The sequence below is a fragment of the Hydra viridissima genome, unplaced genomic scaffold (genome assembly GCF_058129835.1).
Source record: "Hydra viridissima isolate aposymbiotic clone 2 unplaced genomic scaffold, HvirCarnegie_v1 scaffold_1, whole genome shotgun sequence".
NCBI classification, from domain to species: Eukaryota; Metazoa; Cnidaria; class Hydrozoa; order Anthoathecata; family Hydridae; genus Hydra; species Hydra viridissima.
In genome coordinates this window covers 24,822,422-24,848,076 of record NW_028324300.1, presented here as the reverse complement: position 1 = coordinate 24,848,076, position 25,655 = coordinate 24,822,422, and the positions used below count along the sequence as shown (strand labels likewise).

At 32.9% G+C, this 25,655-nt stretch overlaps 1 protein-coding gene and 2 pseudogenes across 2 annotated transcripts in view; 1 reads left to right on the top strand and 2 right to left on the bottom strand.

Annotated features, from left to right (window-relative positions):
• Window positions 1–6,624: 6,624 nt before the first annotated feature.
• Window positions 6,625–8,086, bottom strand: LOC145189309 (uncharacterized; annotated as a pseudogene).
• Window positions 8,087–10,539: 2,453 nt separating this feature from the next.
• The window catches only part of LOC149894067 (NACHT, LRR and PYD domains-containing protein 14-like), a 55,760-nt gene continuing 40,644 nt past the window's right edge, over window positions 10,540–25,655 (bottom strand). For both annotated transcript variants that reach the window (XM_090070845.1, XM_090070852.1), the window contains one exon: window positions 10,540–11,154. In XM_090070845.1, the coding sequence (XP_089926971.1) occupies window positions 10,607–11,154 (548 nt within the window). In that variant the 3' untranslated portion in view covers window positions 10,540–10,606. The remainder of the gene's footprint in view (window positions 11,155–25,655) is intronic.
• LOC149894068 (uncharacterized) lies at window positions 18,987–19,977 on the top strand (annotated as a pseudogene).

Here is a 25,655-nt window from a genome sequence, read left to right as displayed (position 1 = left end):
AGAGGAAGTGTTTAGAACTGTTCCTTTTTCGTCAAAGGCTGGGATTATTTTGGAGTCGACGGATTTGGGAGAGTCTTACGACACGGCGAAAGAGGAGATTTTGGAAAACATGGACAAGTACAACAAAATGGGATCGAATTGCACCGTGTCCGCCATCTTGAAAATGGATATCAATTTTATTGATTACAGACCCATCGGAGGTCGGTCGTACATTCCTCTCGACGACTTTTTGGAGAGCAAAAAAGCAATCATCAACATGGTAAACGAAGACAACGAGTGTTTCAAGTGGTGCGTCACCAGAGCAATGAACATGAAAGAAAAAAACGGAGAACGAATCGACAAAGACTTGATTGAAAAATCGAAAGCGCTGAATTGGGAAGGGATTGATTTTCCGGTCAAGCTCGACCAAATCAAAAAATTTGAAAAAAACAATCCGGAAATCACCGTCAACGTTTTCGGTTACGAGAATAAGTGCATTTACCCTTTGCGAATATCAAAATATTTGCAACGGAAAAATGAAATCGATTTGCTGCTCATTTCAGACGAAAAAACGAGCCATTATTGTCTGATCAAAAATCTGAGTCGACTCATCTCCTCCCAAGCATCCAAAAAAAACGGAAAAAAATATTTTTGCAGAAGATGCCTGCAGGGGATTAAAAGCGAGGAGGATCTTTCAAAGCACTCAACCTATTGCAGAGAGCACAGAGCGGTTCTAATCGATCTTCCACCAGAAAATTCGTTCATGAAATTTGAGCACATAGAAAGGTCCATGAGGGTCCCGTTTGTGGTTTACGCGGATTTTGAAAGTTTTGTCAAACCGATGGACTCGTGCGAACAAAACCCAAACCAGTCGTGCACCAAAATGTTTCAAAGACACGTCCCGAGTTCCTTTTCCTTTTACATCAAATGCTTTGACGAAACCGTTTATGACGGTGAACCATCCATTTCCGAATCGTCAAACGAGAATCAAGACGTGGCTCATTTTTTTGTTGAAAGTTTGGAAAAAGAGATAAAAGAAATTTTTGAAAAGATCGAGAAAAAAAATATGGTTTTCACAAAGGACGATGAAAATAATTTCAAAGCCGCGACCGTTTGTCACATTTGCGAAGAAAAAATTATCGATACAGAAAAAGTGCGCGACCACTGTCATTTCACTGGAAAATATCGAGGAGCTGCGCACAATGAATGCAATCTAAAATACAAAATCCCAAAATTCGTTCCAGTCGTTTTTCACAATCTGTCTGGTTACGACAGCCATTTGTTTATCAAAAAATTGGGAGGAAAAATAACCTGCATTCCATGCAACGAGGAAAAGTACATCAGTTTCTCGAAAAAAAATAAAAGTGGGTGAGTACATATGAAAAGACGGAAAGCCAAAAGACAAAAAAATTGAATTGAGGTTCATCGACAGTTTTAGATTCATGACCTCCAGTTTGGATGAGTTGTCCAAAAATTTAAAGCCAGAACAGTTCAAAAACCTCACAAAATATTTTGAAGGAGAAAAATTTGATTTCCTTCGTAAAAAAGGTGTGTACCCTTACGACTGGATGAACGCATTCGAAAAGTTTCAAGAAACGCAATTACCACCAAAAGAAGCGTTTTTCTCAAAACTCAACAACGAGGGGATAAGCGATGAAAATTACGCGCATGCGCAAACTGTTTGGAACACGTTTCAATGCAAAACGTTCAGGGAATATCACGATTTGTACAACGTGTCTGACGTTTTGATTCTGGCAGATGTCTTTGAAAATTTCAGAGACGTTTGCATGAAAGAATACAAGCTCGACCTAGCCTGGTATTACACGTCTCCTGGTTTGGCTTGGGACGCTTGTTTGAAAAAAACAAAAATAAAATTGGAATTGTTGAGCGACCCAGACATGCTTCGAATGATACAAAAAGGGACACGTGGAGGCATCAGCATGATTTCAAACCGGCATGGAAAATCGAACAACAAATACATGGGCGACTCGTACGATCCAAGCCAGCCATCCAAGTTCATCCAATACTTGGACGCCAACAATTTGTACGGATGGGCCATGAGCAAACCTCTTCCAACTCTTGGTTTCAAATGGATGACCGAAGATGAATTGTCCGATTGGCGACAACGTCGGATCCCATGCATTTCGGAGGTTGATCTAAATTATCCGGAAAGCCTTCACGACGAGCACAACGATTACCCTCTTGCTCCTGAGAGAATGAAAACTGAAAAAGTGGACAAGCTCGTCCCAAATTTGAACAACAAAAAAAATTACGTCCTCCATTGCGAAAACCTGAAGCTGTACGAACGATTGGGAATGAACATTTCAAAGGTGCACAGAGGCATCAAATTTGAGGAACAGAACTGGATGAAACCGTACATTGACCTTAACACCGATTTGAGAACAAAAGCCACCAGCGAATTTGAGAAGGAATTTTTCAAGCTGATGAACAGTTCGGTGTTTGGAAAAACAATGGAAAACATCGAAAAGCGAGTTGACGTTAGGTTGGTTACAAAAAGGGAAAAAGCCACTCAATTATCCTCCAAACCAAATTATGAACGACACACGATTTTTGATGAAAACTTGATCGCCGTTCACATGAAAAGAACAAAGTTTTTTTTCAACAAACCAATTTATTTGGGGTCGTCCATTTTGGATTTGAGCAAAACTTTGATGATTGAGTTCCATTACGATTACATAAAAAAAAAATATCCAGGCAAAGCAAAGCCGTTGATGACAGACACAGACTCGCTGGTTTACGAAATCAAAACGGACGATTTTTACAAAGACATTGCCGACGATGTGGAAAGCAAATTCGACACGAGCGATTTTGACAAAAACTATCCAGCCATTCAAAGCGTTGGATTCCCTGTTGGCTTAAACAAAAAGATCATTGGGATGTTCAAAGACGAAACCGGAGGAAAACAGATTGAAGAGTTTGTCGGTCTCCGGTCAAAATTGTACTCTTACAAAATCCATCAAGAAAAACAAGAAAAAAAAACACAAAAAATGCAAAGGTGTTAAAACAAAGGTCGTCGAAAAATACATCACCCACGACGATTACAAAAAATGCTTGGAAACCAAAAAAGAACAGATAAACAAAATTAACGTCATCCGATCCCGTTTACACGACGTTTACACTGAAGAAATCAACAAAGTCTCTCTCAGTGCCGCCGACGACAAAAGGATCATTTTGGAAGATGAAACTCACACGTTGGCTTATGGTCATTACAAAATAAGACCTGCTCCTAAAGATCCAAAACCATGCTTCAACTTGATCGATTACGACAAATTCTTTGGTCCAGAACCCGAGGCAGAGGATTTAAAAAATGAACAAAAAAGGAACAAAAGGTAAGTGACAAAAAAAAAAGAGGGAACAAATTAAAAAAATGAACAAAAAAAAATGAACAACAAAATGATCAATGTGGAAGGAATTGTTTTACCGAACGAGGCTTTGACCAATTTTCAATTGTTGGAAGCAGCAAAAAAACTGAAAATAAAAAACTTTCGTGGTGTTTTTGTCAGAGACACATTGCCGAAAAAACCGAGAAAAAAAGAATGCGGCATTGTCAACACGGGGGATTCAAACACAGAAGGGTTTCATTGGGTGTGTTGTTACAAAGACGGAGATGAAAAGTTCAGCTTTGACTCTTACGCTCAACCCCCTCTCGTCGAGCTCGCCGACTATTTGAAAAGCCCAGTCTTTTACAACAGCGAAAGGGTTCAATTTGGAAACACGTCTTATTGCGGTCACTTGTGTCTTTACGTCTTAAAAAAATGTGAAGAGGGAAACAGCTTTCAAGACGTCGTCAACACCCTTTGGTGATCGCAATTTAAAAAAAATTTCGCCCATTTAAAAAATGATTGACAAATTCAACAGAAACGAATTCAGCGTTTACTTCGACAACCTTGCAGCAGACTCAGCAAGCAACGTTTATATTAAAACAGATGGGTCCAGCACCATCACTGCCGACTTAGATTTCAATTCGAACAAAATCATCAACCTAGCAGAACCGACCAACTCACACGACGCTGCCACAAAAAATTACGTCGACACTCATTCGACAGGAGGGGGAACTGGCACTCTGATTGGAGTTGCAGACTTGGATTTGAATTTTCACAAGGCGATCAATTTGAACGAACCGACGGCTCTTCATGACGCTGCCACCAAAAATTACGTCGACGTCAGCTCAAGCATGAATGTGAAAGTGAACGGATCGAGCACCATCACGGGAAGCTTGGATTTAAACTCACACAAGTTGATCAACGTCTTTGATCCAACCACTTCTCACGACGCAGCAACAAAAGGGTACGTCGACACAAAAGTGGCCTATTCCAATATTTTATACACAGACGTCAACATGACGCAACACAAATTGACCAACCTGGCTGAGCCCGTTTCTGCTTCGGATTCAGCAACCAAAAATTACGTGGACACGCATGCTCCGGCTGGTACTACTGTGGGAACGGCAGACTTGGATTTGAATTCGCATAAACTGATCAATGTGCTTGATCCATCAAGCTCGCAAGATGGAGCGACGAAAAGTTACGTCGACTTGTTGCTTCAAAAATCGAGTTTGACCAGCGTTGTTTCAAGCTCGAGCTTCACCAGTTTGGGGTTTAAGTCTCAGACGGTGGCGGCATTAACCACTTCTCCTGTGTTTTCGTTTTCTGGAAAATCTGGAGTGCTGAGAAGGTTATGGCTGGCTTTATACAGCGCCTCTGGCACAAATATTCCTGGTCAAGTTTTTATTCGAATATTCACAGACGGCGAAATCAATGTTTGGAACTACGTTGAGGTGACCGACGGAATTGGAGTGGACCAAACAGGGCTTGCCACTGATTTGCTTTTTTCTCCTTTGGGAGGACCTTTTTACGCCAACTCTTTGCAAGGATGCAACGTTTTCAACACCACTTCCTTAGGAGGATATTTCATGTTGGACATGCCTTTCAGAAACGACGTCTCCATTCAACTAGTAAACAAAAATACCACAGCCATCACGTATTGGATTCAACCCTTCATTTCCACTCTTGCTTCCATTCCTGCCTCCATCCCTCTTTTCAAACTTTACTGCAGGACGTTCCAATATTTTCAAACGACGTATGGCAGCGAATACGTTTTGATGAACACCAACGGAAAAGGAAACGGAGTCTCTCTCAAATACATCAAGATGCACATCATCGGCGCTTCTGGAAACTGGTGGGAATCCAGAGTCAGAATGTACGACGGAAATTTACCTCCCGGAAACGGCACCGTTCTCACTCCTTGGACACCATACAACACCAACAATTACACCTACTTTCCTGGATACGACGGAGACAGCACATGCTTTTTCGCTTCATCTGGATTGGAAGATTTTTATTTGTCGTCATGGAATGGCTCAAACATATCTTCGTTCAACAATAAATCCACAGGCCTTCTTTACCAATCCACATCTTCCATCGGCCCCACCACCACCATCTCCTTTTACAGAAATTTCGGAGAAGCTGATTCCATGCCCAGCATTTCATCCGGAAGAAGGCTCGTCGTCACGCTCAACTCGGGTGGCGCACAAGTCGGTCAATCCGGAAGCTTTTACCTTTTGCTCGGACAGGTGTTTTATTACGCCTAATTCTCAAGATTTCAACACCTTTACAAAAATTAAATTTTTTTTCATTACACCTTTTCACGTCATGAAAAATGTTTTTTCGTCATCGTCGTCGTTGTCTGGAATTTCACAACACGCAGTTATGACATTTTTCTCTCAGAAAATTTTCAACCCTCCATTATGCAAAAATATCATAACGGAGATCAAAAATGAAAATGAGCCAGAACTCCCCTTTTATAGTAGTAATCTGTTTTAAAAACAACCATGCTGCGTCAGTTCATTTTTTCAGATATAATATTAAAACAGACACCGGTCTGTATTCCAAGTTTTTCATACACTTTAACAAGTCCAAATGAAGTTTTTTATTTAACAAACTATATGCAAATTGAATTTTTTTTTTCTTCTGGAAAATGCCGAAAACAGGTATTACCACACATGATACAATTTTTATTTAAATTATATGTCTAATAATGGGTTCTCAAGGATTAAAATAGAAGAGGAAGACAGGTTTTAAAATCCACATTTATGGATTTTAATAAATGTTAATTATATCAATAAGGAACAAGTGTAAACTTTAATATACTTTCTTAGAAGAAATAAAACAACAACAACGTTACGCCATTATTAAACTTCGAACCCCAAATTAAAAGCTCACCAAAAGAAAAAGCACTCCAAATTATAAAATGTGCTCACACGCTCCTCCATTCTTATTAAGTCCCAGTCTTATTTACATAGTTTCTACACAGGTATTAAAGAAAGTTATGCTAAATAATGTAAAACAATATACACTGTATCTGTTTTAAAAACAATTATACTAAATAATGTAAACAAAATATATAAAAATTTTATTTTTGGCAAAAGTTGCAGATATATTATTTCTGTTTTTGATTAACACCTGCACAGTCAACATGACGCCAGCCTTGACAAGCAATACATTTTATCATATTCTTTTCTATATTTTCTTCAAAAAGGTAACAAAACCAGCTTTCACTATGAAGAGATGTATTTGCATGCTTAAACCTTTTTACACCATTCCTGCCCTGTTCTATCTTATTAGTTTATATTGGTAAAACTGAGCTAGAGAGTGTATCTTAATAAGGACTACTTGTCAGTACAAGAGTAGTACTAGAATTTTTCTTTTTTTGTTTAAGTAGTGAAGTTCGTATTGGAAGTATGGATATTTCTTAAATTGGAATCTCTAAATTAAAAAAATATGTTAACAAAAAAAAGGTAAAAATTGTTTAATTTGAATAACAAACAACTGGATAATTTTAATTAAAACAATTTGTATATAAAGCTAGAAAATAACTACTTACTATTTGGAAAGTTTTTAATTGTTACTTATTTGAACTTAACTCTCCTATGAGTAATTTGGAAGGTGCAAAGTCTTCTTCCTGAAACACTGAGTTGTCTACTGGCCATATCCCAGTGTCTCTGAATCCATTAATAGCTATTTCCATACCAACAACCTTTGCATAAGCCTCTCCAAAAAGTTGAGACACTTGAAACTGTGTAATACATCTGCCTGGATGGCTTCGCATCCATTTATCACAGGCAATCTTATATTTAGAATTCAAAGCTTTGAAAAATGATCTATCTAAAGGTTGTAGCCTATGAGTAGTATGTGATGGCAAAGATAACTTTACTATTCCATGATCTCGAGCTAAAACTAATGCTTCTAGATTTTTTATATGTGTTCAATGACCATCAAGGATAAGAAGTACTTTCTTTTGTTCTGGATGTTCTGTTAAAAGTTTAAGACAAAGATAGTTTATAAAATTCCTAATCCACAAAGTAAACAAATCTGCGGTTATCCAACCACTATCAGAACATCCAAAAATTGTCAATGGTGGTGCTCCGTCTTTGAGCTCATTTTTGAATCTCTTGCGTTTAAAAATAAGCATAGGAGGTACAAAAGATCCAGCAGCATTCATGCAATATTATACCTCCTACCTGTGTTTCCCTTTCAGAGCTAAAACTTTCATTAGTTTCTGAACTGTACTTATTTCTGTTTCATCTATATTGTAGATCAAATCAGCAGTAATATTGTAGTTATTAACAAGTTCTGTAAGTTTATTGAAAAATAATTCAACCTTTTTTCTACAGAAACCGGTGGCTCTTGCCATAGATGTTGGTTCAAGTAACCTCAAACTGAGGCAGGGGTGACGTTTCATTGGAAATACCACTTCTTTCCAGCCATGCCCAAATTTTTGTTGAACTGATGAGGTATTTCATTTTTCTCAGCAATTTCAAATGCCAATCGTCTTAGGTCTTTAGTATTAATTCCAAACATTCAACTAACTCTTTCTCAATTTCAGGAGGTAAATTACTACACTTACCAAAATGCTTAGTTGAGTCATTTGCAAATACATTTTTATGCTCCACATGCCTTTTAAAGGTTGGTTTAGGAATTCCGTATTTTAAACAAACGGCATTTAATTCGATATCACTATTACGATAAGGAAAAATAGCTTTTTCCATATCCTCTTCTCTCCATGATCCATATCTCTGTTTTGACATTTCAATTTTTTTTTTTTAAAGGGAATTTGTTAAACTTTACACGCGTTTTTTAGCGGTCAAAATGCGTCGGTACAATTTAGGATCTGACTTGAGGTACAATTTACGCAACTAATCTGGCAATCGGTTAATTAGAAAATTTGACAACTAAAAATTAGATATTTTAAATTCTAGGTATTTATTTTGAATTTAGATAAATTATGCTTTGACATAAATACACTGAACAAATCGTATCTTCTACTTTCTTTAGTGAAATACGCTTAGCCATAAATCCCTAAAATAAGAATTCTCCAATAACAAACCAACAAGAGCTTACTCTGGCTTTAATGCAATCGGATAAGAAAAAAAAAAGTTGACTCCTTAATTTCATTCAGCAAAGATAAAAAATAAATTAAAAAATTTCTTGTGGGTTATAAAAATAACGAGTTATGTTAAAAGTACAACATATAGGCATCGATACAATATTAGCAACCTTACCCTACACTTAATAAAACTAAACTACTTTATTTACAAAAAAAAAGTTTTCTAATCTGCCTTCTTTCTTCGGGAAAAAAAAATGTCTACCGTTCAAAGCTTTTAAAAAATTCGCTAGAATTTTGTTTTTTGATTTTCCAATTTTTTTTTTTTTATCAACATCAAAAATAACTTTCTAAAAAATAATCGAATCTCATCTTAAAAACTCGAATATTTTTTTCCTAACTGTTTCCATTGACAACAACAAAAACGCAACCTAATTAGTTTATATTTCCATTATCATTACATTATATTAATACATGAAATAATTATCATTAGATTATATTAATATCATTTCATTATATTTCCGTGATTTTTGCAGTATTTAAAAAAAAACCTCTTTAAGTTTTAACAAACAACAAATATTCGCAACAAAAAATCCAAATAAAAACGAAAATCGTTTCATTTTTTTCCACGTTTTATGTTTTAAAAGAAAATTGTTTTTTTCTTTTAAAATTACTTAATACTTTATTCCATAAATAATTCTTGCATTATTTATACATTTTAAATATTTATTTAATATGTAAAAAATATTTTAACAATCAAAAGCATTTCGTATCACTTCAACTTTTTCAACTCTTCGATATTACAAAAACTTTCTTGTACAGTGGGTGGTTGATTTCTTTCGAACTATGTAAGCGTTCTAGCGAAAATTAAGTTATCATTTTTACTATAAAAACCAAAGTTATTCGCATTGGTAATTATTTGGTAAAGTAAAAAGACAAAAATGGGCAGAAAACCTCTTTCAGACAACGTTCGATGGCAAATAGTAGGTCTTCTAAAAGATAAAACAAAAGACAACGAGAAATAGCTCAAATGTGTAATGTTTCGCTTAAATGTGTGCAAAAAACATTGAAAACCCACGAGCTACATAATGATGTCAAAGATTTACCAACGCTTGGTTAGCCTTTAAAGCTAACTTCAAGAGACCAAAGTTATCTCTACCGAAAGGTTAGAAAAAACCCTAAAATTTTTTACCGCGAACTTGCTGAAGGGTTTACAAATACGCCTGGTAACGTTAGTGTTAGTAGATGGACTGAACAAAGATGCCTAAATAAGAAAGGCTTAGATTGCTATTTCGCTGCTAGAAAACTACTTTTGCGTGTCTCAGATCGCCTAAAAAGATTAAAGTGGTGTAGAGAAAGACTTCACTGGTCTGTAGAAGACTGGGCCAAAGTCGTTTTCAGCGACGATTCCAATTTTAAGGTAATAAATTGCAAGTCAAGGTTAATCATCAAGAGGCCTGGTGAAAAGTTCAAAGAGAGTTTTTATGTACCGAGGATATAAGGCGAAAAAGGATCAATTGAAATATGGGAATGCTTCTCTCATAAAGGAAAAGGGTCATACAACATTTATAACGGCAGAATCAACCGATACAACTACAAAGAGACCCTCGAAAGTAAACTTTTGCCAACTGAGCTTTTTACGGAAGACGACAACGATAGTTTTTTTCAGCACAATGCCGCAATGGCTTATACTGAAATCTCGGCTTAAGAGTGGCTTGATCGGAAAAACATTACGGTCATTCCTTAGCCAGCTCGTTCTCCAGATCTCAATCCCATCGAGAACATTTAGGCTTGGATAGACAAGAGATTGGTCAAAGAGAGCATAGCCAGTGTTGCGCAATTACCGCAGGCCTTGGAAAGAATTTCCAAGAGAATTATGCATCCGATTAGTTGAATCTATGCCTAGAAGTGTTCGTGCATGTGTGAAAGTTCGTGGTGCGCACACAAAATACTAAAATACACCATGACTATATTTTTGCTCTGTTTTTTTTTATATATTTCTCATAAAAATCTTAAATTTTTTTTTTTAAAATAATTTTTTTCTTATCTTGTTTATAATACCACTGTTGATAGACTTTTTTTTGCTTTAAATTAAAAAAAAAAAAAACACAAAAAAAAATCATTTTAAAAATCAACTGACCTTATATTTATGCATCCCACTGTTTTACATATGTTTTTAATTATTTACATTAGTATTTATTTTTTATCTAACATATAAAATATTTTACGTATTTCTTACTCTGAACTCTTCGATGTTATCAAAATCTTTTCCACGATACCCGATCCTCAACTTCTTAAAGTAAGAACCACGAAGCCATTCACAAATGGCGCCGATATAGTTCGTGTCGTCGTGAAGGTTAAGATATAATTCTTCAGCGAGTTGAATCAACGGAAGGACGAAATCTTCGAACTCGTTCTTTGATACGAAATTATTACTAACGAGTAAACACAACCATTCAATCTTATGTGTCGATGCCCATCCATCGATCTTCACTGGATATTGTAACCAGACACGACTAACGTTGGTCGAACATAAAATGAAAAGTTTTTTCTCATCCTCAGATAAAATCTTATTAAAAACACGTAATTCATTCAACTTGCATCCTGCGCCAAAAAATTTCTCCATGAAATATTTCTCATGTGAAACTTCATGAGCAGTTTTTCCACGTATAACAATCGACCACCATCGTTTATCGATAGATCTTTTCAAGTCCTCGGTAATCGACGCCTGCTTTTCAAAGAAGCATTCCATGAACATCTTGTATTCATCATCTGAAGAAGAATAGAAAAAAAATAATATTATTAATACATATATATGATATAAAATATATGTAATAATTAATAATAAGAACAATAACATATTAATACTATTATTAATGCTTATTTATTTGCAACAACAATTATTAAATATAACAAATGATCACAAATCAATTTAAAAAATATTTCTTATTTATTAAATAGTTATTAAACAAATAAATAATTTACGAAATACAAAATTAAAATATTTATTGAAATATGGCGTACGCCGTTTTTAAATTTTGGTTGCGCTCCAACCAATAGAAATATGAATAACAAATCAGCCAATCAAAAGCTTGGCCAAAAGTATTAAAAGTCATTAAAAACTAAACTCCTGCGGCGATGCTCTTGTTTCAAAAACCTTTGTTCGCTCACAGAGTTGTTTGAAATCTCAACCTGAGGGAGGGTTTTGTTGTAATAAGAAACTCGAATGTGGAACTTTAGTTTGCAATCGTTCTCTTCGTGCTATTTGTCGTGATACCCTCTAAATATTCTCAGTCCTCTAGAGAATCTCTATATTCTTAATACTCTTAGTTCTCCTGAAAATATTTAGAGCATCTCATGACAATTCTTATAAGTAAAACCGTGATTGAAGTTTTTATACATTTTTTTAATCGGATCTTTCAAAAACTTGTTTTCAATTTCGTTAAAATTGAGAAACATTTGCTTTATGATAAAAAATTTAAAACTCAATTCTTATATCTCCATCTAAAGAGAGACCTTTTTTGGCTAACAGAAGAGTTTGCTTCTGTTAACCAAAAAGTCAAAATGCACAGAATGCAGGTAAAATTATTTATTTACAAGTAAAACTTCGAAGTGAGGCTTTTGATTTTTAAATTTAGATTTATATCATAAGAAAAGTAGTCATTCTGACTAAAGGAAACCACATGTTGAATAAGTAAAGAAACTAAAATAAAAAACAAACAAACAAAAAAAAGCTGTTTGTTCAATGCGCTACGTAACTTCTTTGATTTTATCATTAAACATAAGATATTTTAAACATTTCCTATTTATTGCATATTACAATCCCAAGAGAGCCATAACAACTCTTTCGACAATATTTTGCATCCTGATTACAAAAATATATTTCTTTTTTATTTTAAGGGTAATGTAATAAATATAATAGTCGAACTTCAATTTTCTTAGATTTTTAGATATTGCTGTCTGCGTATGGTATAAATTGGATATAAGCTGATGTATTAACTGCAAAGTGTAAAATCCAAAATAATTCGTTGAAATGAGTGATTAAATATATTCTCAAACAGGGATTGTAACGCTGCTGCTAAAAAAGATTAAGAAATATCAAAGATACTTTTAGCTCTTTACAGCCGCACCCCTAAAATTTCTTATGAAAAACCCAACATCGAGTAACAATCTATTTAACCAAAAAATAACAAAAAGTCGCCAAATATTCTTTTTGAAATTTCTAGAAAAATGACATTCTATTTTCCCTTACACCCCTAATATCTTAAATATAAAAAAAGATTTTTTAAAGTAACTTTCAAAGAAAACTGAAGCATTAAAACTCTTATATTAAAAACTCATCCTTTTGAATTCTTGTTATATTTTCAGGGCTGGAAGCTGCATGATATATATAGTCGAGTTTGAGTTGAGACTCGAAGCGTCGATTTTAAAGGGAATAACTAAGTTCAACAAGTCGATAAAAATACAGAATAGAACTGTTAGAATCGAAACAAAACTCAATATGAAATAAAAAATAAGCTGAAACACAGATTGAATTACGTTTTTTCTAAGCAAAAATTTGAAATTCGTGACCTCAAAAAAACTAATCAAATTAATAATAGTGAGTAAAATATGATTAAAACATGCAAGTCAGTATCTACTGAGCAACTTAGCTCTACTGGGTGTGCTTTACCTCAACAGCCTTAATATAAAATATAGTATTAAATCCTCCACATTAAATTTATATGGTTTAATCAGTTTCTCTTATCTTACTATATAAAATAGCTTTTCTGTCAGGTTTTGAAGGCCTAAATATTTATGAATATTTTGGGAGGGCGGTTGTGTTGAAGCACCAAGAACGTTATATTTACAAATGAAAAGTATTATATTAAAAAACTTCTTCAAATAATTTAAGGATATAAGGTAAATATGAGATATAGGATATGAGAGGTTCAAAAAATAAGAAAAAATTTTTTGGTTTAATGAAAGAACCAAAGTTTGAGCATTTCAAAAAAAAAAAAAATATTTAAAAAAAACTGTCATTTTAATGTCACTGCTGAGGCAGTAGACACATTATCCAAAAAATTATGACGCAGCTCTGGCACAAGTTCCATGATAATCAATTCAATAGCAGAATAAATGATGTGCCTAGAAATGAAAAAAAAGCGAATTAATTTTTTAAAAGGTAAGCATTTAACACAACTACATGCTTCAACACAACTAAATGCTTAAACTTTGGTTCTTTCATTAAACCAAAAAATTTTTCGTTATTTTTTGAACCTCTCATATCCTATATCTCATATTTACATTATACCCTTAAATTATTTGAAGAAGTTTTTTAATATAATACTTTTCATTTGTAAATATAACGTTCTTGGTGTTTCAACACAAATTGTGGACACTTAAAAAGTCGACTATACTAATTGTGGACTTTTAAAAAGTCGACTATACTAATGTTCAAAATTGAATATTTTTCGTAACTAATACTTAATAAACATAAAACCGAGGTGAATGCAGCGATATAATGTCCACGACTAATGTTGAACTTAAAGTGTTGTTACGGTTGTAATAGCTCTTAGTGCTTGTTTTTAGCTGCGATTTTACGAACACAATTTTTTTCTGTAATTTTATAAAATCAACTTCAGCAGGTCAACATCAGTTAACCATTTTCTCAGAGCATTAATTTACTTAGTATTTGTATTCGTTTCTATTTTAGTTAAACAAAGCAAGATGAACTCAAAAGTGCTGAAAGATGATCCGAGTCTTATTGCTGCAGTCATTTTAGTGATATTCATGACTAAGTAACTAATAGATTCGCTTTGTTCTAGCTTAAAAATTGCTGGATGTCTTTTAATGTTTGTTTTGATCCTATATATTATTTAATTTACGTTTTATTAATTTCAAGTTATTGATTAGTATTAAGTAGTGTTTAAAATATATTTTGAAGGAAAAGCTACTAGATTTCAGAGCTAAGTTTCTGTTTTAATTTGCTATCTTTTGGTTAGATGTTAAAATGTTGCATCTTACTTTTCAATTCAATCGAAGGTAAATTAAGATTCTTGAGATTTTTCATGCCCATTGTGAGGAAGGAAAATGAGAATATTATAAATATCATCTTTAAGTTTTACCCGACTCAAACATACTACATTCGAACGAAGAAAAGAACAAGTCAACCAAAAACACCTGGTGGACACTCTTGTTTAATGACATGAAAAATGAATTAGTCCCTGTTGCGTTAAAAAAGTTAATTGTTAAAAAAATTTGACAAATAGTTCTGTGCATGTGCAATATGGTTAAAAAGCGTTCGTTAGGGAATAAAATTACAGGGTGCGGCAGCGATTCGCGAACCAATTTTTGGCTATGTTTTGTGATGTAAATAAAATACTTCCGCAATTTGTTTTTGTTGATTAATGTTCAATGACAGTCTTAGATTTTAATAAAATTATGAATAAAAAACATTTTAGTTAAAAGTTTTACAATGGAAGCCAAAAGAACCGAAGCTTTAAATTTTATTCACGCGGGTTTGCCTGCACGTGAAGTGATTCGCGCTTCTGGAGTGTCTAAAACTGCATTTTCAAAAGTTTTCAAAGTGAAAAAACAAATTTTCAAAGTGAAAAAACGTGACAGTGCTGAGAGAGCCAAAATACCATCTCCAGTGAACAAAAAAGTTGATAAAAAATTTACAGAAAAGCTTAAAAAGCATGTTGAAAATAATCCTACTTTATCCATCAGAAAGACCGCAAAATTGTTCAATATTGATGAGAGGACAGTCAGAAGAACTCTAAAAACACTTGGAAAAGTCAGTATGGCCCGACCTTCATGTCAACTTTTGACAGAAAGACTAAAAACATTACGATTGGAGCAATCAAAGAAGTTTCTGAATCAGCTAAAAAGCCATGCTTTGTCAACAGTTAAAGTTTTCTTAGATAAAAAACTTCTTAGTGTTAATTTTGTGATAGATAGGTGTAATGACAGATTCATTGTGCAGAAAGGTGACAATGCACTACCTGTGTGTCACACCAAGCACCCTCAATCCATCATGATGCTAGGAATCATTGTTCTAATGGAGAGAAATGTCCACCAATCTGCATCAAAGAGAAAGGAAAAGTTACCTCTGATGTGTATATCAGCTTACAAAAACGTTATGTGGTACCATGGCTGAAGAAGTCATTGCCAGAGAACAATTACATCTTTCAACAGGAAAATGCACCTTGTCATGGGTTCAGAAAAACTCAATAATATCTTCAGGAAAATATGGCTAATTTTTGGCCCAAACACTTTTGGCCACCATCCAGGCCTGACCTAAATCCCCTTGACTATAGTGTGTGGAGCATAGTTGAGAGTAAGGCTTGCAAAAAGGTGCACTTAAGTGTCAAGTCACTAAAGTCATCAATTACCCGTGTGAGAAAATCAATGTCAAGGGGCAGTATAATAAGCACCTGCCAGTCCTTCCGCCCTAGGTTGAGGCAGTAATCAAAAAAAGGAGACCTAATTGAATGTTAAGGTGAGAAAAGTTTTTATTTCAACTTTTCTTTTATTAATATTACATGAATATGATTTTTAGTGCTTTAAAAATTCATTTTGAAAAATGTTCTAAAAAGTTCGCGATTCGCTGCCGCACCCTGTAGACGTTAAAAAAGTTGCATCGTTTCATTAGGGTATGTTATATATGAAATATTAGTTTATATTAAAAATGGCTGTCCATGCTTACTCAGTTTATGATATTCTTTCTGAAGGCATTACTAAATTGCTTTCTTGAAATATGCTAAAAAATTTGAACTTCGTGGTATGTGTTCATTTATAAATAACATCGAAATAAACCTAATAATATGTATATTAATTAATATAATAAAATTATTTTAGATTAATTTTTTATATGCATATATTTTAGATGGTAAATTGTGCTATATAAAGTCAAGAAAGAAATTACTAGTTCTTTCAACTAATCATGACAAAAAGTTGGCTTTTAGAGATGTCCATAATTTTGATCACCGGGCACATGTTGGTTTCAACAGTGCTAGAACTAAACTAAGAAGTTCTTTTTACTGGCTAGGTTTTTTTTTCTTTACTTAAACATAGATTTTAAAAACAAAATACTGTTAAAGTTTGTAAAGTAAATTCTAAATAAAAAAATACTACATAGGGTCAGTTAATCATGATATTACTATAGAGTAGAGGTGTGCGAACTCGAATAAACTCGAACTCGAAGTTTCGAGTTCGAGTTTATTCAATAATCGAACTCGAATCGAATGTGTTTAGTTAATCGAATATAATTCGAATTTTCGATCTAAAGTTTGATATTTAAAAAGTTGCTGTAAAATAGTATTAAAACGCTTCAAAATGGAGGACGAGAGACTAAGGAGCGTTATATGGAATTATTTTGATAGGCGTCAAATTAACGATACTACTTTTGGTTTTTGTAAAATTGGAAAATACAGTCAAAAAATATCTTGTCCTACTTTATCTACAACTGGCTTATTTACTCACCTGAGAAGTTATCATAAGAAGGACTCAGCAGAGTGTGATAAAAAGGCACAAGAAGCAGAAAGTGTGAAAAAGGAAGAAAATTAAGCTGGAAAACAACTTTCAGTTAGTGTCACAGATCTGTGGGCTAAGAAAACAGCATAGACGTCTGATCACGAAAAAGCTAAAGAAATAACACGAGCCATTGAGCGCATGCTGGCTTCCGATTACCTGCCGTACGATTTCATAGAAGGACAAGGTTTTCAGGCACTTCTGAAATTGGTTGTTCCTCAGTATCATATTCCGAGCAGGACCACTTTTTCTCTCAGTATTGTGCCTACTATGTATAAAAATTTGAAACGAGAAATGATTGATCGCATTACTACTGAGTTTGTTGGCATGCCATCCTATTGCTTTTCCACAGACATATGTTCTTCTCGCGCACTGGATTCCTATATATCATTTTGTTTGATATATTTAACAGCTGATTTTCAAATGCGATCATATACTGGAGAATAAACCACTTGTGTCACATTCGGGCGAAGCAATATTAGAATCTCTTAAGGAGTCAATTGAAGATTGGTCGCTACCAAGAGCTGTAACAATTTACGTTCTTTGAGACAATGGTAGTAATATAAGAGCAACCACGAACATGTGCCAAAACGTTATGGGCTTACCAGTATCCGAAATTGAAGGCATGATTAGTATGAAAGCGAAAAGTAAAAAAATCGTCTCGCACTACCACAGTACTCAATTGCTGTATGCACAACAAAGGCAATTAAAAAGAGATAAACGTGGGCTCATAATGAGCGTATCAATGCGTTGGAATTCCCACTATTACATGAGTCAATGTAATAGTCGGAATTCCAATGTTGCTGATGCTGCAACTGCAACCAACAACAATGTTGCTGATGTGTCAAGTACGAGCGCGCTCGATGATGATGTGAAGACATACTTGAAAGACACGGCAATTGGGCGCAATGGTTTTCCACTGACATGGTGGAGGCAAAATAAAAGTCAATTTTCTTGTCTCGCTAAGCTTGCTCAATCACTTCCTGCGCAATCCCAGCGACCAGTGTTAATTCAGAGCGTCTGAACTCAACATCTGGGAACATCGCTTTTATTAAACGCGGCAGTCTTTTATCAGAGCATGTAGAAGAACTTACCTTTCTTCATAAAAATTTGTAGACCTTTAGCATATGGTTTGTTGATGATAACATTTTTAAATGAATTGAATGTACACTTTTACTAGATTGTTTAATAATCTCGAACTCGAACTCGATCAAATTTTTTATGTCAATCGAACTCGATCGAAGATAAAAAAAGCCTAATCTCGGACAGCTCTACTACAGAGTAATTTACATTTTTGTTAAACTTCTAGGTATGGTTAATATTGCCTAATGAATAATGTAATGTGACAAATGGAACGAATGGAAAAAATAAAAACGGTTGTTCCTGAATTAAAATCTATTAAGCTAAATGGGCTATGGGAGTTTTCGGGCATTGACCTAATTGGCACACTACCTGTTACAGCACAACACCAAAAATATATTTTAACAGTAATGGATCTTTGGAGTAAATAAGTTGAAGCTTTCCCTATTCCTTAAAAGTCTGCGTTCTATGTTTCCAAGTGCCTTATCATTCTTTTGGATCAAGGCAGGGAGTTTGTAAACTGTGTAAATGAGCTTTTGTTTTCTTCATTTAATGTCAAACACATAATAACCTCTGCTTACCACCCACAAACCAATGGGCAAGAAGAAAGAACTTATCAGACTGTTAAGAGAGCCCTTTCAAAATTATGTAAGGAAGCCAAGGATAACTGGGATGATTTGTTAGAACCAGTATTATTTGGTCTTCGCACATGTGTGACTAATCAACTAAGTTCACACCATTTTTCCTAATGTTTGGTAGAGAAGCACAATTTTCAACCTTATCAATGAATCCACCTAATTCAAAGATTATTGATGATTGATTGTAGTTAATGCAACTGAAGATCAAATTTAAGAAAGAATTGATTTATGCAATTAAGTCAACACTGTGAATACAAAATGCAAAAATATTATGCCTCTAAACAGCTAAAAGGATTTAAGTCATTTTCATTTATAATAGGTGACAAAGTTTTATTAAAAAAGTACCGAAGAATTGGTCGTAAAGGGAGCCAAATGGAGCATCATTGGAGTGGACCTGCTAAAATCACTGGTTTTAAACAAAATGGTGCTGTTGTAATGGCAACTCGTAATGGCAAAGTTTGAAGGTAAGCTGTTGCTTTATGTAACATGAAGCCTTATTTAGAAAAAAAGCAAATTTTATCATCAGCAATGACATTAAAAGAACACGATTATTATCTTTCAATTAATATTAAAATGGCTATAAATGAAAAGAACTTAGGAAAATCAAGAAAATCAAACAACAGACTTGTACAAGACTTAAAATGTTATGTCAAAGATAAAAAAATTAAATTGACTAAAGTGAAAAACTCTTTATCGAATCATGTATATCCTAAAAATATATGTTGACAATAATTTTTTTTTAAACTTATCAACACAGTCTATTAAATCAAGCTTCAATATTTTAAAAAGTCCATGTGACTGGTTAAATTATACTTTGATAGATATAGCCCAAAGCTTCATTTCATTTCAGTTTCCTCATATTTTCGGATTTCAAAGTTCATGTATTTTTAATAAAAATAATTCAGGTGATTACATTCAAGGAAAGTTTATTCAAATACTCAAAGTCAGAAATTCACATTGGATACTTATAAGTAATTTATCATCTGATACAGGTTTAAACTCAGTTCAATATTGGTATTCTCTCTTTACCAGTTCAAATGAAGTTCCATTACTTGTGCATCGCGTTGCTCAATCGTTATTAATTTATGAGATTGTAAAATCAATAACATTTGAAGTTATGAATTGCCAGACACAAGATAATGGAAATAACTGTGGTCTTTATTCTATTGCAAATGCTACAGCTCTATGTTATGGAATTGATTTAAGTGTAATTCTCTGGGAAAAAAACAGCATGAGGCAACATTTTCTAACATGTATTGAGAGAGGCAGACTCGAGATGTTTCCTTATACAACCATGCTAAATGAGGTTAAAATATGTTCTTCTTTTCTTTGTGATGATACCTGTCACTGTGCTATGGGATAAGTATAAGGTAGTTTATATTATGTTTTTTTCAATGTAGTATGTAATGTTAATGTAATAATGAGTCAGTTCAGGTCATTCTGCTATTGCCAAAATGCCATTTAACTTAGAAAATGCATTATGGAAACTCTTCTAAACCGCAAGTGTGGAAACATGGCCATTACACTTAAAAAAAAAAGACTGTATACGCAAGTTAGTTTGAAATTACTGAAATAGAATAATACATAAATGATTTGAATTATAAACACATTTAGGATGGAATGGAGACTCACATGCTCAATATAGTCAAATGTCATGAAGAAAGCTATAGAACTACTATTTTGTTACATATATTATTTCTATAAAATTTTTTTTGTTTTAAAGTTTATGAAAGATTATAGTTTTAATATTAATTTTAACAAATGAAGTTTTCATAGTAACTTTTTGTTTATATATTGTTATTTGGCGCTAATGCAGTTTCTCCCCCTCCCCCATTATTTTTATGATTGATTATGATAGAGAATTTTATGCTGATTCAGAAAGATATAAAAACATAGACCTGAAAATCAATGAAAAGTGCTCTCTAATTTGAAGTCAAAGTTTTAAAAAATCCCTCTAAAAACCCTCATTTTAGCCATTTGTTAAAAATCCTTTTCAAAACGCTTTGATTTTTACCGAAAATTAATTACCGTCACATTGGGCAATAAACAGAGCTGGCTTCCATCAGCACTAGCATTACTATTTTAAAGTGTTATAGCGAAATTTTTTGAAGATTTTTAAAGGTTGAATGTAGAATGTGAGAATGTAAAAATATTGGTGAATAATTATTATCGAATTGTGGGTTGGTTTTTTTTTATTAACAAAACGGTTTGAGTTTTATAATTTTTAAATTTTATATTTGATAAAACGCTTTTGAGCTAAATTTCAAAAATTCTTCTTTAAGCAAACAAAACTGTTGAATTTTTTAAAAAAGTACTTCAAAAGTACATTACTTGCATTATACTTTATTCTCTAATAAACCAAAAATCGGCTATTTTCATAGCCACAAAAAATTGCGCAAGATAAATATACTTTAACGATATTTTTAACGTAAAAACCATGCTATTAATGTACTGCTTTTATAAGATCATTATCTTAAAACTTACAAAATTGTGTAAGTTATCTATTTAAACATTTGCTGTGTAAGTTAATACAATAGCCAGCTAGTGTTAGCTAGGTTCAGCCTATTATCAAGTAGTAGTAAGTTGTTCAGCGTAGTAGAGTGGCTAGCAGCTTTGGCGAAATGGCTAGAGCGCTTAGCTATAATAATTACAAACAGTAAAAAAAATAAAAAGTAAACATGTATAAATGTAAACATGTACTTTTATTATAAAATAATAAAAATATCTAACATCCAATCATAAAAAATTTGTTTAACTCAATAAATTTATTCAGCGTCTTATTGCAAAAATATTCTGCACATTTGTTACGTTTGACATAGAGGTTTGTGCAAATAAAAGAGTACCATTTGGAATACTTTTTTAACAGGAAAACTTTTTTAACGCCTTATGGAGTTAAAAAAGTTATCATTATTTTGCGCACGCGCAGATTTCACAGCTAATAAACTTTTTTAACGACTAACTTTTTTAACGAACACCCAACCATTAATGTTTAAAACCGTTTTCGCAAACGCGACTTGAAGCACAATGATATGAGGAGCCAATCTGCAAAACGCGTTAAGTCACAAAAATAAAAAAATTTAATTAATTACATTTCTACATTCTAGATACTGAAATCTATAACCTATTTAAATATTAGATCTAATAAAAGACTCTAGGTCCTAAAACTATTTAGGGAAAATATGACAACATTTTCAAAACACAGGTTCAAACAGGGTTAAAACTTCAAAACGTGCTAAGTCCGCAGCGAATCAAATGACGTTATAATTTTTTAGCAACCAATAAAAGGAGTGTTTATATTAAAATTAGCGCAATTTTTGTTGGGGCTTCAAGTTTTATTTAATTTTTACACAGAAAAAAACGACTGAAACTAAGAAAGGTTTTAAAGGTATTCGAGAAAAAGCAAGCCACCGTCTTAAGGGTAACGCAAGGAAAAGAAAACAAGCTGAAAGGCAAGTAGTGTATTTTTATATTATAAATATTAAAAGTTTTATACAAACAGAATCATACAAACTTATCTTATATATATAAGATAAATTTTTATGATTTGGTTATATATATATATATGTATGTATATATACAGTACTGTGAATAAGTTTTAGCCCACCATAAGTTTATAATTACTTTTGATTTTATCGTAAAAATATGAAGGACCTATGAAGTAGAAAAAATCAGATTTATAGACACATATCATAAACAAAAATATCAAGAAATAATTTGATAAAATATGATACAAAAAGAAAGAACAATTAATACTTCGTATGCCCGCCTTTTGCGTTGATCACAGAAGCGAATCTCCTGGGAATTGATTCATATAAATTTGCTATGAAAGTTTGTGGAACATTGTCCCGCTCTCTTTTTAATATTCAAAAACATTCTTCGACATTTTTGGGGTTATATTCAGCCTTTTTTTTATCCACATAATCCCAAACATGTTCAATAATGTTCAAATCTGGACTATGAGGAGGCCAGTTCATTACTTCGAGAACTGCCTCCTCACACATGTCCTGTAAATATATTTTGGCCATTCGGGAACAATTTTTGGGATCATTGTCTTGCTGTAGAATGAAATTAATACCGGTTTGTCTCATTCCAGATAGTATTGCATGATGTCTTAAAATTTCTTTATATTGTTCTCCTGTCAGTTTGCCATCAATTCTGATTAAATCACCAACTCCAGATGATGAAATACAACCCCAAACTAAAACAGAACCTCCCCCATGCTTGATTGTTGGATGTAGACAGTCAGGGCGATAAGCCTCTCCTACCCTTCTCTTTACATACTGTCGTCTTCTTCTACCATACAATTCAAATTTTGATTCATCTGTGTATAGTACACGGTTAAACATTCCTTGCGTCCAATTATTATGCTGTTTTGCATATTTAAGTCTTTTTTCTTTATTGCCACGACGTAGTAAAGGCTTTCGAACTGCAACACACCCTCTTACCCAGCTTTAAGCAAATGTCGTCGAACGCAAGATGAGAAAACATTTGTCCCAGTCGCAGCCTGAATGTCTTGGGCTAGTTCACTGGAGGTTTTTTTCCGAATTCGCAGAGACACATTTTTAAAATACTTTATGTCATGTTTTGTAAGCTTTGGAGGTCTTCCACTTCGAATTTATTCCTCACGAGATCCCGTGTTTTTAAATTTTTTTATAATTTTTCTAATGGTTGTCCTTGAATATTTTATTTTTTGGACAATTTGTTGTTGAAAATAACCTTCTTCGTGAAGCACGATAATTTTTTTACGTTCCAGTAGTGGAATTTTACCCATTTTATTACTCAAATAACAATAAAAATAATAACACAAAAGAAAAAAAAAAAAAAAAAAACACGTAAATTAGAAGAAGTTTCGCTCTTAAAAAATCAAAAAACAATATTAAACACACAGTATCTATGAAATATCTTTGTAAACTGCACTATCATCTAATATAAAGCCTTCACAGCAATAAACAAAAGTGCAAGAGCAAACTAAAAACAAACGAGCTGATGCGAATTGGGTTTAGATCAGCATACAATAAAAATAAACACGTTAGATATCTAAATACAAAAATCTATGTAAAGTTTTGATAAATATTGCTTTTGTTTGTTAAAATAGTGTTTAGTATTGTTTGACGTTAGACATTATTTTATATAAAAAAATAATCTGAAGCTATTATTCAAAATCTGTTAAAAAAACATGAGTTTTTATAAGTGGGCTAAAACTTACTCACAGCACTGTATATATATAATAATAATGATATATATATATATATATATATATATATATATATATATATATATATATATATATATATATATATATATATATATATATATATATATATATATATATATGTATGTATAAATCTTAGTTTACATTTTAATTTTAATTAGGCATGGACCAAAACCACCTTCAAAGCAATATTGCCGACATGACCAAATAACAACATAAAAAATACTGACCTCTACCGTTTTAATGTTTATTTTTATAATGCTATCAAAAAATGTGACGAAGACAAATATATATTAAAGTTTTTGTCTGTTCAGAAAAAATAACGATCTAGAAAAAAAGTGCAATTTTATCCTCAAAAAATTAGAAATAGGTCTAATTGTGAAATTAGTTTTTTTACGGAAAAAGAAAACAGACAAATAGTGGATGTTTGTAAAGGCATTTTTCTAAATATGCTTAAATGTTGGTAAATTCGTGTTCAAATATTGCAAAACATTTCTTTAAACATGGTCATCCAAGAGAAGAAAACAGAGGTGGTGATAAAAAGAGCCACAATTTTAAGGATGAGCGAAAGGCTGTGATAAAATTTATAAAGACTCTTACTGGAAGGGAGAATCATAGCATAAAGAAATCTATAAAACTTTATCTACCATCAGAGCTTAAAAGTATTAAAACAGTATGGAAATTTTATGCAGAAAAGGAACCCAATCTACCAGTGACATGAATTTTTCCGAAAAATTTTTAAAATCAACTTTTATATAGGGTTTGGTTCTCCTAAATCAGATGCATGTTCATTTTGTGAAAGAATTCAAAACCAAATAAAGATTGAAAATAATTTAGAAAGGAAGAACAGTTTAACTACTGATTTAGTTGTTCATAAGCATAGAGCAAATGCATTCTATGATCTTTTAAAGGAGCAGAGAGATGGTTTAAAAATTATTTGCTTTGACCATCAATAAAGCCAAGTCATTCCTAAAGTTCTAGATCAGCAAGCTTATTACAGTAGACAACTATACATATACAACTTTTGTGTTGTAGAAAACAAAAATAACAGATCATAAAATCCAGGGAATGTCACTATTTATACTTGGAATGAGAATGATTTCAAAAAGAATAGTTCTTCCTGTTCCAGTGCAGTATTTGATAAGCTCTGCAATACAAACATGGATGACATAGACACTGTTCGTTTAGTTTCTGATGCATGTGGTGGTCAAAATAAAAATATTGCTTTAATTTATATGGCAGGCTTCTGGCTGTTAAAACATCTACCGATGTTAGTAAAAACAATTGAACTTTTGTTTCCTGTTCGAGGACATGCATTTTTGCCTTGTGACCGTGTATTTGGAACTTTAGAAAAAAAGCTTAAAAAGATTAAACGAATATATTCCCAAGAAGAGTATTATAACGTTAACAGTACACAAGGAAAAGTAAAAATTGCAGAAAGAGACTGGAGTGTGTTAGATTTTAAATCATTTCTAAGAGTTTTTAAAAAACCATTGCCAATAAAAATTCAGGAAAATAAACAGTTTTTTATCACAAGAGGATCACTTAAAAATATTAAAGTCCAAGGAGAACCAAATTTTAAATTTTTTCTGAACAGTCCTCAGATTATAATAAAGAGAGGGCATGACTGTTTTTCTTGTCCATCTCAGATTCAGAAAGGAGTCCCAGTTGCAGATGCTAAAAAGAAAGGTATCAAAAGTTTAATTCTTGTGCATGCAGGAGTGAACTGGGAGCAGGATAATCGTTTTCATTTTTTAAAAAGTATTGTTATTGATTCCTTAATAGGAGACCTTATTTAAAGTATAATAATAGAAAACATAATTCGCGCA